The following is a 14,453-nucleotide window of genomic DNA, read 5'->3' on the forward strand; positions in this document are numbered from 1 at the left end:
AATGTCGGTCGTAAATCGGCCTATATCATAAATAAGTACCTCATAAATGTTGCATTCGTGACGTATGGCTGTGGAAATTGTTTTTAAATATGCTCAGAATGCGTACGTTACCTACTATGTTGCAATAAGTGTCATTGTTTTATGGAGTGATAATTCACGACGCAAAGGAAATGCAGCTAACAAAGCAGTTCTTTTCCTCTTGTCGTCTCATGTGTTGTCGCTAATCTGTCGAAGGTGTTTTCCTAATAAAACCAAGAAAAGGACGGATAAATACGTATTGATTATTGAATTATCTCACATATCTGCTTTGGCTGGAGACGAGTATGCATGCAATCCTGTGCTATGGAATTCAGCCAAGAAAACTTAACGTGCAGGAATTTAGCTTCAAGACAAACTATAATTATATATAATTAAATTATATGAGTGTACGTGGTTCTGGGAAAAGTCAATTCGTAACCAATTTTTCCTGCAACAAAAACTAAAGCATCAATTGCTGCGCTGTTGCGGAATTCGAGAGTATTGTGCCCATTGTGGAGAATTTTAAAACGTTCGTGGATACAACTCCTTTTATTTTTACTACTGAGCCATAAGCTTGTTAAAAATTTCCATGTTGATTTCAATTCTTCAGGGACTCCTACGGAAATCGTTTCAATTAACTTTTTAGTCTTCATTCGAAAGTTTTATTTGTGAAAGGGTAGAAAAATTATTTGATAAAATGATCAAGGCGGTTGTAATTATTAATATTGTTATGCAGAAGTCAAAAATTCGCTAGTGATACATTAAGGTTTAAAATCTCTTTCCTTTACAAATAAATATATCTTTTAGGAACCCTTAATGAGAACGGTAATTTTACGTACTTATAATCGGACCAAAAGTAACTCTTTTTCGGACGCTGGCCGTGGCGCCATCTGTTGGTCTGTTTAGTAAGTTTGCAACGAAACCGACAAAACCGATAATTGTCCTGTCACCATAAATTACGTAAATAAGTAATGGTATTGCAAATAGTAAATTCCTAGTTTTGTTAGCAAGCTGATAACAAATAGTATAAAAAAATATGTTAATATGTATTAACAAATTTATCTGTGTATGTATTTGAAAAAGGTAGATACAAAATTAATTTGTAATTTTCCCAATGATGTCTTTTGCTTTGTAGTTCGTGCGGTCGCCTAAAAAACTGAATGTGCACCTCTGCCAAAAAGTGCCTTTTGTCCTCGCCTGTTTTCAAGCCTCGGCTGCGCCTCGGCCAGAAAACTCAAACTCGAGCACAAAAGATGCACTTTTTGGCCTTGATACACAAATAACAATTTTTAAATACAGGAAATCCTAATGGTGTTAATATTTGCATAAGATTATTTTCAAAACTAAACTCACATTTGTTTGCACATTGATTCATTTTTTATTTTTTTTTTTGTTCCTGGGAGAAATAACATCCATTGTGTCATTTTAAATCTCTCAAAAATAATTTGTTTATCTTAGAATTAATCAAAGTATGTAGTAAATTCGGAGTACCACTCATTAATTATTTATTGAGGAAAGGATACTGACATCATTGCGGTAAATAATTAAATCACTTTTCCTGTAGTGACGTCAAAACTGGACTAAATTAAGTATTACTTGGTAACGCACAACAAAGGCTAGTCGCTCTAATCCGCGACACTCCTTTTACTTTCCTCAGCCAAACATTTTTGTGCAATTACTTGAACGACACGTTAAATCTTTATTAAAGCTTCCAACGCCGATCACGTAAATTTATTATTATTTATTCATAACCAGTAATGGGGTCTATTGACGTCACCGGGGTAAATTATATCCGATTTTTAATTTCATTCCCTGACGTCACAACCTCACTAAAATTTAATGCAGGACCCAGGCATTACGGGAATTAACCTGTCGCGTACAATATTAGCTGATTTAATCTACGACTCCCGTTTAGTTGATCTTGGACGTTAACCACGCCACACCACCTAAACTGGGTCCGCATTCGTGATTTTTTCTCTCTCCGTAATAAATCAATAAAACCTTGAAAGATTTAATTAATTACAACAGATGAAATAATAAAAAATGTAAACAGTATTGTCACCATTGAGGATTCTGAAGCCGAGGGGTTGGTTGGGTAATTATTTATGAAAAAGGAGGGCTCTTGTGACGTCAGTGCCCTAAATATTTCTTTAACACTCTGACGTGACATCAAGGGGCGTTTGAAATTTAGGATGCGACACTGCGTCCGTTCTAATTGTCTTGGTGGCGGTCCGGTCTAATCCGCGACTTCCGTTCGGTTCATCACAGCTAAATGAGTTGTACAGTAATTTTGCAATGAATTAAAGCGATAAAAAACATAAATAGAATTTAGCATCATAATAAAGATCTGTGAGCCGACCGCGTAAATTAATAGTTACTCAAATAACAGCTTTTTAATTAATGTTTGACATTATTATTATCGTCGGAATTACTCGCAGTTTAATTTGTTACTATCAAATGTAAATAATAATTTCCGATCAGTTTTATTAATGTACCTGTTTGTGTACATTTCGAATGATTAATTTCGTAGTTTCGGAGGAGTGTCGAATGGAATTGTGCAAAAAATTGTAAAAACTATAAAGAGCAGAGACGTGCGCCAAGAGTTTTTCAGAGTGGGTGTGTATGGAGGTTTATCATACATTTTCATGATCTGCTAATAAATGTCTATTCAAATTAGCAAGCGAACAAGATAGCAAATTAACCAGTTAAAGAGCAGGATAATAATTTATACACGTTTTAAAGAATATGACATAATATTAGGCTGGACTCGGGAGTTAATTGATGATGGCTGATTTTATTTAATTAAGTGTGCGTAGTTTTTGTTGCAAAACGAGTGAATTCAGATGGTGTTTCTGTAATTCGATAAAATGGGATTTTTAGCATCCTGCATTTCTAAAAATAGGATTTATTAATAATGGGAGTAACTCGTCGGTCCTATTTATAAAACAAACGGTTACATTGCAAATTGTGATTGAAATGCTTGTTGTTGTAAGACACTCGTAAATTACATTTCGTATTTAGCGGTGGGTTAGGTTTGAGTCATGATACATTTAAAAATACATAAACCATAATTACGACCAATTATATTTTTATTGGTGCATAAGAAGGAGAGGAGCGAATAAATTATAAAATTTTCTATCTGTTTTCGTGTTTGTTTAACGTACTTGAATGGTTAAACATTAAACAGAAAAAGAAACTATAAATAATCAGATGAATCAACCGAAATAAACATCAATAAAGTTGTTTTCGGTTTACCTAGAAGTCGGGGCCACAATAAAATGTATTTTGAAAATTTTGCAAAAAGTGCCGTTCACAGGTTAAAGGAGTGCAATGCGTGCAACGAGCACGCACGCATTTGCATGGCGACTTTTCCGGTTGTTATGAATGGCGATTATAATTTTGAACGGTGGCGTTCGCACCTGGCAAAGTTTTTCCGCTTTTCCGCGCCCAATTAGTGGCGATTCAAATAATTTTTTACGTTTCGCACAATTTTAAGTGGCCATTAAAATGCTGTACGCGCGTTCTTAATTCCGGTTTTAGGGGCGCAACAATTTCGGAAGAACAATTAAAAACGCGCATCCACCTGCGTGCCCCAAATGAATAATAAGATACGATTTCGAGCTGGATTAGCCACGCCGCACTAATCTAACCTCCAATTAGAAAAAAATTATGTTTTAATTATCGACTGAATTAATCTAAATAATAATACCACTCACCTGTACAGGTCTTGTCCGCGTTGGTTGCGCAAGTGGCGAAGAAAAGCAGGAAGGAAATCCAATGCCACTTGAAGGGGTTGGGAGGGGCCCCCGGGCCCATTTTTCCTGGTGTTTAATAAGCCGAGTGTCGCACTTTGTCGCCGGCAAAAATCATGGTAAACTGTCGAAATAAATTGGAATATTAGCCGATGTGTGTGCACACTTGACCCATTGAGTGGGCGATTATCTGCAAAGTTATTGGGCCAATAGGATATGTTTACATGCCACATCATACGCAAATTATTAGACGGGTCTGCGATGGCCCATTGAACGCCAACGACACATCAAAATATTTAATCAATTTGTGCGGAATCGAAAACGCATTCTAATTTCGTTTCATTTATTTTAACACATCTCGCAAATTATTTCGCCGCTTTTAATGCTTACCACACATGACTGTGCACAAATGAAATTGCATTTGCTGCTGGAAAGGCCCCGGTTAAATTCGGAATGGTCCATTATCGCGGCTTTTTTGCCAACGAGGGAGTGCTGCTTTCCTTGTATTTTTGCACCATTCAAAAATTAACCTTCAGGTGTTCACTTTCGTAGAAAAATAGGTAAATTTTGAATGTGACTGGCGCTAAAAATTCAACGCGGGCTGAGATTGTATAATTAGTTTCGGTCGTGAATAGAACTTTAATGGTAAGCTATAAAGAGTCTGGTTTAAATTCTGATCAGTTGCGTGTTACGGCTTAGTTGGTTCAATTGAAATTTTGACAATCTCGAGTGAAGTCGTAAAAATTAATCTCAATGGAAAAATTGACCTTGCGGAGAAACTGGATGTAATTCCGGACATGTTTAAAACATTTTAAAACCCATTATTTTATCTATTTTAAATGACGGGTGGTACTGAAGAAAATTTTAATGAAGGATCCTAGTTTTCAGCAGCAGATCAAATTATTTATTTAATCCACAAAAATTTACATTGTTTCCTAAACATTTTCACTGCAGAAACATGTAAATTACTGTTCTGTTGTGTTTGTTACGAGTAAAAATAATAAAGACACATGAATTAAAATTTTTATTAATAATATTTTATTAAAAAAATATACATATGTATATAGCATTGCATGGCGTAGTTTTCTGTGATTACCCTTCTAGAGTATTTTGTAAGGATTAGGACCAGTTTTACATTTGTTTTTAATTTTTGATGTTGAGAATAAGGACAAAAATAGTAGATTACATAAATATCATTAAGAGTAATTCGAAAAAATCCTAGATATCGCTTTTCGATCCAAGAAATTCAAATATAAAGCCTCGAATAACACAAAATTCAAAAAAATCTACTTATCAAAATGCAATTAAAAAAGGAATATAATAGTACAGAGAGCGGCAAAAGTATGGAATAAATTCCTTAAAAATTAAACAATTTTTTTTTTCAAAAAATTTTTTGGACAAGTCAATTTTAGTTTATAAAAATATATGTTTTAGTACCAAAGAAAATTCCAAGCAGTCATTTGTTTTCGAGTGATGACGTCATCGCTACTTTTTTTAAATGGAAACCCCCTATTACTTTCTTGATTCTGATTGCCCTTTTAATTGTCTAAATGACAGTACATATAAAAATTTTGTTATCTTAAATTTTATAACGAACAAAAACAAGTCAAAAAAAAATAGGTAAATCAAACAGTCAAATGTTACTGTCAATTTCATTCGTATGTGTTATTTGTTTTACAAAACGTTTTCGAAAATGACTCAGTTAACAGAAACACAACGTATAGAAATTTTAATTTTGATTGGGTGTGGGGATAAAACTACATAAAACTAAAGCAGCGGGAATTTCTTCATAAACTTGCTTATTGTCAAGAAGCTGGGGGATGGCAATTCGAAGATTTAATTCCATAATTTTAAGTACTTACTAACACAGTTTTTGACTTGTTTTTGATCGTTATAAAATTTATTTTTTCCAACTTTATTATTTTATTTCTCAACAACAAAATTTTTATACTGGCGTCTAGACAATTAAAAGGGCTATCAGAATCAAGAAAAAAAATAGGGGGTTTCCATTTAAAAAAACTACCGTTGACGTCATAACTCGAAAACAAATGACTGCTTGGAATTTTCTTTTGTATTAAAATATGTATTTTTATAAACTAAAATTGACCTGTCCAAAGATTTTTTTCAAAAAAAAATGTGTTTAATTTTTAATGAATTTATTCCATACTTTTGCCGCTCATTGTATATTAAAGAACGAGTTTCATAAGGGTTGATTTAGCACACGAGTCCCAAGTGTAGAAAACGAGCCGTAGGGGAGTTTTCTATGGAACGTGTGAACCATTGCCCTTATAAAACGAGTTTTTTATGTTATTTTTTCGAATTTGCACCCTTTTTTAATTTCTAAATAAAAAAATGTAATTTTCAAATTCTAGTGAATTTTGTATTATGTAATTGGTAATTCAAGGTAACGGATGCAACTACATCTGCAACAAATGTTAAAAAGTAGAGTTTGAACATTAATATTGGAAGTTTTTTGGTGTAAATGACAATAATACACTGAAATATTAATACAAATTTTCTTAGAGATCTATTAAACAACGAGTGCTTTAATAGATAGCTATAAACGACTCCAAATTGAATACAATAATAGACCTATTAGAGACGCAAATTCTGAGAAAAAATAAAAAGGACGTTTGAGAAAAAGTAAGGCGACTTTCTTGAAAATTTCCTAAAAATTTTGACTATTTTAAAAAATTAAGTGGAAATTTTTTCGTTCATGCCATTGCTCAAAATATTTTTTGAATCGCGTTATGCGCCTTTTCCCTAGCTTTTCACTCATGCCTTTGTTGTTGTGGAAATAAGCACGAGTCGTAAAGGAAAATTTGTGAGCTTGGAAAAATTCTCGGAAAGAATTCATTGACAGGAAGGATTAACTGAATAATAAAAATCTGTGATACAAAATTTTTATTGTTAATAAAAATAATTACAATATTGGTAATCTTAACTTGAATGAAATTGTTTGTTAGTTGTTACAATTCGATATAATGTTTCAGAATTCGCTGTTTTTGCCTCATTTTTCCTTGGCTCACAGAAACTTTTTTTTTGGAAAATTTCCAAAAATTGTAAATGTCAATCAGACCTTAGTAAATGTTTTGTTTTTATTTTTATTTTTATCATAGGGTACATTGAAAGTAAAACTATCATTTTCTGAGAATTGGTATTTTATTTGTTGCTTTCATGTGACAGATTTTTATTTTTTACTAGATCCTCAAGGAATAGAAAAAACAAAATAATTTTTTTTCCAACGTATTTTTTGTTTTTGTACACCATTTAGAGCTCAATTCAATAAATAATGTTTAACTAGTAGGATTATGCAAGTGCAAAATAATTAGTGCCATCAAATACTCTTACCCCTGGTGAATTAATATTGGCAGCAAGGATTTACAGGCTTATAGAATGTTATGTACAAAACAAAAACTATTTTCCGCTTCACAGTCCAGCAATAATTTTCCCATCTCGTTAAAATTTTGACAACTAGTCCAGTCTGTAATTTTTCCGGATGACTAACTGCGACGAATTCAGTATTTTTTGACATGAAGTTTACATTGAAACCGAACAACCAGATGTCTGTCGTTCAAAATAGTCACCAGAGAAGTATTATATTTATTTGTTTTGTCATGGTGTCTATTAAAAGTTGTTAGTTTTCCACGTCTAAAATGGCACAACTCCATAATCTGTACAACCAAATGAAATTCGAACCCGTTCAATTTTCAAATATAGCTAAATCGGTGCAATAATCACGCGGCCTCATAAATTCTTCTAAACCCCTCGCCGTCATTATTAATTGATTCCAGTTCAAAATGAGATAAAGGGTGGTTCAGGAAAAATGGGTCAGGATGCTCACCAGACTCGTAAATCGCTAATCGCCGGCTCTAAAAACAATCAATTCCTGGAGCGGTTCTTGAGCGGTGTGCACGAAGGGCACGTCGCGTCCGATTGTCCCGGAGTCTTTGTAAATGGGTCACCAGGATCACGGTATCACGTAAGAGCACTCGCTGTTGCACCTGCACTCCGCGACGGTCTGCGTGTGACGGTCTTGTTGCGTGGTACAAAGTGAGCCAAGAGAGCAGCTTCGAAAGATCCACGGCTCCAGACCAGATGACTAAACACCTACGGCCGGAGGCATCGCCACTTCCCATCGCCGCCAAACTTGTTCCGGAAATCTGAACCGAATAATAAATGTTTTATGACAGAGAGGCGGTTTCGCGGTCCACTCCCGTTCTTGTTTATAAGCCTGTTCGAGTGGATTGTTTAATTTGTAATCGGATCCTCCGACAACTCATAAACAGATTCTTTAACAAACGTACACTCTGTTTACGCATTACTTAAACATGAAATGCATTCAACATGCAGATTATCGCGCCTCGCTGCATTTTTATCGCGCTCTTCCGCACTCGCACTCCTTATTCCCGGGTCCTTTACGGAAGAAGGTGCAACGTGCATGTAAGCATAATTCTATTAGAAAGTTGAAACTGCGAAGATTTGTCTGTGGGTTTTAACCTTCTATTTTGAAAAATTGATTGATTTCCAGTCGCCTTTTCTAGTCGAGTTGCAAAATTTTGATTTTGAAACACCCTCCTTCAAATGTTAATTTCTGCGAAATGTCACAGACTGGTTTTCCTAAAATTACATTTGTTCAACTAGACGTCGCCCTCTTTTGTTTTATTTTCAACAGTCTTATATTGTCAAAATTGTTCCTCTGACGTTTTGTTCACATAACATTACAAAGGAAATAGCTCCGCAGCGCTTTCATCTAGTAAGTCCCACAGTGCTTACTTTTGAATTACTTCCAGTAGAATGCAACAAATTAAATTAAAACACTTTTGTTCAAATTTCGAAGCAAACAAATGTCTAAACTTAGTCTGGCTATTGTTCCACGAATTCCACCACACTTTTATGGCTGTTATCAATTCTGGACTCGCACCGGGACATACTCGTACACTGTATTGGTTTTATTTTAATCGTCAATAAAATGTTTAAAGCACACGGAATAAATAAACGCGATCTATTAGATAAGAATTTATTTTTTATTGGACAATAAAAAGCGAAATTTAATTTTATCACCCGAGTAATAGTAGCGACCCCCAACAAATAGCACAGTGGCTCTCACATTACTCGTAAATCAGGGTCTGATTTATTTTCAAAATAAATGTCGTTATAAAATGGAAACTGTTGGACAATATTTCACATTTTATGCGACTAGGTGCAGAGCGGGTACCGAGCCCCATCATTAAACCAAACTTGGTGCAATCATTTTATTTTTGAAGAAAACATTTTTATTTTTGTTTTTCAAAATGTGCAAAATGTCAAAAAATTTAGCGGAAACTAACGATGACAGTTATTGCAGTGAAGTTATGAGTCAATTTGCAAAACAACAAGGATTCGTGTGGTAATCTATTAATAACAATTCTGTAAATTCGTATACAGAGTGGCCCAAAAATTCGTCTCACCATTTAAATTTGAATCATTTTTCTTGTACAACTTTCAGTTTGCAAATTCTGTCTCTTTTTACAGCATTTCTGATCCCAACGCTATTGTTGAATGGTCAGGTCTTCCAGTAACTCCCCAAAACAAATCTGGTGGTGCGAAATCGGGACAACGTAACGGTCAGTGGAATCCTAAATGTCGCGAACTTAATCCTTCGATGCTTTATCAGCTGCATTGAGTTTCGGACCTTTTCTCTACCGTGCTGCTGTTAGAGGTGTTGGATTTTCTCATGGGCTATGAGTCATATCTGCGCAAACGACGAATACGGGTCTCAAGTAGGTGCTACAAACCGACCGGAAAACATCGTCATTCATTACGTTATTTTCGTCTCTCTCTTGTCTATTTGTATTGAACGTAGTCGACGTTTGCAGTTTTCATTTACAGATTTTTCACTGGTTTATTGCTGTCCCTTCGCGCAGATAGGGGAGAGAGGGGTAAAATGATCCTATCAGGTGAAATGATCCCTCTCAATGACGACAGAATGGTTAGCGCAATCTAGCGGAAATTGATTACAACATCACTTACAGATGCAGTTGCAGTCAGGGCACCCAGTATTGTTCCAAAGCTAGCACGCATAGCGTCAGCAGAGTGAAGTATTTATTTTTTGTGACATTGATATAAGGCCAACCGGCTTTTGTTACCATTGTAAGTACACTTACTGCGACGTAGTTGTAAAATTGCATTCATTTGTGATTAGAGCATTTTGTAAACTTTCGATATACTGCAATATCATCACATTTTTTCGCAAATTTAACCTAAAAAAAAATAAGTAAATGTGAGACATGCGGTGTGGGGTAAAATGATCCTGCATAGTAGGGTGTAAAATGATCCCGGGGATCATTTTACCCTCCTCAACGATTTCTAAGTAAATAAGTTTTGTTTCAGTCTACACAATGCCTCGTACGTATATACGAAAGACCACAAGGCAAAATTGGTCAGAGCGGAGCATGGAAAGTGCAATTAACGCAGTCAAGAACCAAGGAATGCCAATAAAAACCGCTAGCAGAAATTTTGGAGTTCCTGTAATGTCCTTAAAACGTCGAGTGAGGAGTAGGAATGTTATTACTAACACTCACAAAAAAATATTGGGCAGCAGAAAGACAGTCTTCTCTGCTGAACAGGAAGAAGAATTGGTAAATTACATTTTGGACATGGAAGTGAGAATGTATGGTTTAACTACCCATGATGTTCGAAGTTTAGCATATCAACTTGCTGAACGAAATGGTATTGCTAATCACCCATTTTCACTTGAAAATAAAATTGCTGGTCGAGACTGGTTATTTGGTTTCCAAAAGAGACATCCTGGATTATCACTGCGTGTCCCAGAAGCAACATCGGTTGCTCGAGCAAAAGCTTTTAATAAACCGGTTGTTTCAAAATTCTTTGATTTATTAAAAGCTGAATACCAAAAGCACAACTATCCAGCTCATAGAATATACAATGTGGACGAAACTTCATTGTCCACCGTTCCCGGACGCAATTCGAAAACTTTTGCAAAAAAAGGTCGCAAGCAAGTTGGCCGTGTTACTTCCGCAGAACGTGGACAATCATCAACTGCAGTGATATGTATGTCAGCTGGTGGCATGTTTCTTCCACCAATGATTATTTTTAGTAGAAAGAGAATGAAACCTGAATTAAAAGATGGAGCTCCTCCAGGTACCATCTTTGCATGCAATGAATCTGGCTGGATGAAAGAAGAAGTGTTTTCCTTATGGTTTGAACATTTTTTGTCTTTTGCAAAACCTTCGCCAGAAGATCCAGTTCTTCTAATTTTAGATGGGCATCTGTCCCATACAAAAAATTTAAATGTCATCGTTAAAGCAAAGGACAATTTTGTTTCTATCTTATGTTTACCTCCACACTGTACGCACAAGCTCCAGCCACTAGATGTAGGAATTATGTTTCCACTTAGTACAGCTGTAGATCATGCACTTGAAAGATGGCTAAACAACAACCCTGGCAGGACTATAACAACCTTTCAAATAAGTAAAATTTTTTGTGAGGGATATCTAAAGGCTTGCACTCCAGCCAATGCGATTAATGCATTTAAAAAAACAGGGATTGTGCCTTACAACAGTGGTATTTTTAATGATTTAGATTTTATAGCGGCTGAAACCACGGATGAAAAAGAAACAACTGAGATTGAGTTATCTGAAAATGTTGAAGCAAATGCCACTGATTTAGGTGAAGCCAGTACAAGTAACACTAGTCCAAATAAGACTGAGGATGTTGAAATTGATAAGACTCACGATACGTCGTTTACCAAAGCCGGTCCTATCACACTTAGGCCCTTACCTAAAATAAGTGGACCCCGAGCACAGAGGAAAAGGAAATCTGTAGGTACCGTATTGTTAACCAGTACGCCTTACAAAGATAATTTAACAGAAGAAAAAAAACAAAAAGCTGCTAAGGAAGAAACAAGAAAAAACAAGAAAGGAAAATGCAACCCAAAAAAATCAAAAAAAGGGCCTCCCAAAAAGCTTGCAGAAAGTAGCAGCGAAGAATCAGAACAGGAAAATGGTGCACTCTGTATTTATTGTTCTGAACCCTATGGAAATTCTATCGAAGGCGAAGGGTGGATACAATGCTCACGGTGTCGTCAATGGGCTCATGACGCTTGTGCAGGAATAGATGAAAACGCCTGGGATGACTTCATCTGCGACCTTTGTCTAACAAATTCATCTCATAATGCTAATTCATCCAAACGCCTATTAAAATTTTGAAGATTTGGTATTTTTTTAACTTTTGTTCATCCAATATAACTTTTTTGTGCATTTATTAGTGTGGGATCATTTTACCCAAACCTGTGTACAAAATGATCCTTTTGCAACTACCCAATTATTTATACATATATATAAATTCAGAAGCTTGAAGGCGCCAATAAAAATATTTTTGAGTAGCTAAATGATGGATAAAAGCGATGTATATAGTTACGCACAAATTCACTCAACACGTTAAGAAAAATCAATTTTTCTTTCTTAGAGGGATTATTTTACCCCTCTCTCCCCTATTTCCAAGGTCACAGCCCATGAGAGCATCCAACACTTCTACATTGCAGCCAATCGTGACCTTGAGAAATTCTTGTTGGTAGATGGGTTTCATAGCGCAACTCCATATTGTGAAAAGTTTGGTTTAAATAAAATAAAAATGAAATGTATGTAACAGTTTTTATGCAATAATTTTTATGCATTCCTGCGTGATTTTTTTCGACAATGTATTTTCAAAATCTAAATTTATCTATTCACAGTATATAAAAAATAGCTGAATGTATCTAAAATTCTCAATTTAATATTATGTAATATGTACTTAATTTAACAATATTTCTCCAATCATTTTAATTTCTAATCAATTTTGCCTAATATTTAAAATTAATTAAATCTACCTCAGTAAATTTGCAGAGTATCGGTATCGGTTACTCTGCAATTTGCTAATCTGTTATATGTTTACCCAAATTATGTTTGTAAAATTTAATTAAAATTTAAGTCGATAATAATGAACAGCGTCCATTACATATTAAACAATAAATCGCTTTTATAACAAAATAAAATTATAAAATAGTGTTTTGTACTTTTCTCAACCATAAAAGAACTATAAAGACTTACTCCCGGCAGATTTTATGGACACCTATAACAGTACATTTTTCTTTAAACTTATAGCTACTTTCTATAAACTGTACTTTAAATAAAATTTGATTGCGTTATTATGGCAATTTTATTTTTGTACGTGGCCAATAAATAAATTTGATATAAATCGATTTCAGTTGCCGTCGCACTAAAAACACACATTCGACATGAAATTTATTGATGCAAGATTGATGAAATCAAGATTATTTCCATAGCGCTGTCGGATAATTTACGGATGGTTTTTCGATAAAAACGCTTGCCAGAAAATTCAGAGCTGGATGTTTTCCGCTGCTACAAGCCCCGATAAAACGTGGAAATACTTCATTATCTCCCTTAAACAAAGCTCGAAAGCTGTTGCGTATCAACGTGTACGCGTTTTCCATGCAAGCTCGTTATTTCGGGAAAAAACGTTCGTTTTTCAATTCATTCCAAATTTGAGCCGCGTCGCGGTGCCATCAATCCTTTCGTTAACCATATCGGTCCTTAATCCCGTGTTTGTAAATAAAAATCATGTCGGGACGGAGTTTATTTCATGGTCTGGGTATGTGTTTATAAATACGGCACTTAGGAATTTGTTTATTAGAATATTACACAAATTTTCAGCGGTATTATTTTTAAAAAATCCGTGTTGATTTTAAAAGTGACTCATTCCGGATCAAAACTACGAACAATAAATCGGCCAAGCACGAGTCGATTAGTGTAATGATACTATTAAATATTTAAAGCTCAGGTACGCACGTCAAGCTTATTCCCGTGTTGACTCATGTCATCTGAGCTAATTGACAATTGGAACAAAATATTGTTAATAATGATAATCGGAAGTACAGATATGTAGAAAATTTAAGTTGCAATCATTCCCGATTGAACCACCTTGTTTTTTATTCCGTTGCGCAACGGATTAGATTCCGGTTAGACGATTTATTTAAAAGTTGGTTTTGATAAATGGAGATATCAAAAGTGACATGTCTGGAGTGATATTTTATTTGAGTAAGTTGCGGCCTTATATGGGAAAACAATTTCGTCATGAATAATAAAATGATTATAAATCCACCTCGACCGTACAATATGTTAAGAAAACAGGCATAGTTCCCCACATAATTACTTGAGCATTAAATTGTAATGAGATTGTAACAAAGATACTGATTGGCCTTCGTTATGGCAGTATTGTCTCTGCCACTTTATTCTCTCCGTGTGCCATTTATTTTTTTGGACGCTCTCGGATATCTTACTTAATTATTGTCTGATTCTACACGATCGTATATTGCTTTAACGATTTTCGTCCGCATAAGGAGAGACGAGTTTCGTTGGATTTTTCCTTGTTAAACTGTGACGGCTATCACTCACTGCTCTCGATCGAGACGGGGTAAAAAATCTTCGTGGAAAAAAATTTAATTAATTTTTCTATCGGTTCGTCCGTTCGATCGAGGAAATATCCAAAAGTTGGACCACTTCGCCATGATTGACATGTTATTTGGAATATTGAAGGTTACAGTAATCGGCACGCCCACCGACACTTATCTGATCTTCGGGTAATTTGTTTGCAGTGACTCACTGTACCTAAACAAAAGTAGAT

The 14,453-nt window shown here is 35.0% G+C and overlaps 1 protein-coding gene and 1 long non-coding RNA gene across 3 annotated transcripts in view; one reads left to right on the plus strand and one right to left on the minus strand.

Annotated features, from left to right (window-relative positions):
- Nucleotides 1-7,912, minus strand: part of AdamTS-B (ADAM metallopeptidase with thrombospondin type 1 motif B) — a 28,923-nt gene extending 21,011 nt beyond the window's left edge. Inside the window, exons 1-2 of the mRNA XM_069053298.1 lie at nt 7,615-7,912; nt 3,735-3,894 (exon numbers count right to left, since the gene is read on the minus strand). Of these exons, the coding sequence (XP_068909399.1) occupies nt 3,735-3,834 (100 nt within the window). The 5' untranslated portion in view covers nt 3,835-3,894; nt 7,615-7,912. The remainder of the gene's footprint in view (nt 1-3,734; nt 3,895-7,614) is intronic.
- A 1,765-nt stretch (nt 7,913-9,677) lies between these two features.
- On the plus strand, nt 9,678-12,035 carry LOC138134985 (uncharacterized). Of its 2 annotated transcripts, XR_011160850.1 has the most exons (3): nt 9,678-9,741; nt 9,797-9,902; nt 10,143-12,035. It is a non-coding gene; the product is annotated as an uncharacterized lncRNA (long non-coding RNA). The 2 variants fall into 2 exon arrangements; XR_011160849.1 differs by having other exon boundaries at nt 9,680-9,902.
- The last annotated feature ends 2,418 nt before the right edge of the window (nt 12,036-14,453 follow it).

Source organism: Tenebrio molitor, chromosome 7, assembly GCF_963966145.1.
Source record: "Tenebrio molitor chromosome 7, icTenMoli1.1, whole genome shotgun sequence".
In the NCBI taxonomy this organism is placed as follows: domain Eukaryota; kingdom Metazoa; phylum Arthropoda; class Insecta; order Coleoptera; family Tenebrionidae; genus Tenebrio; species Tenebrio molitor.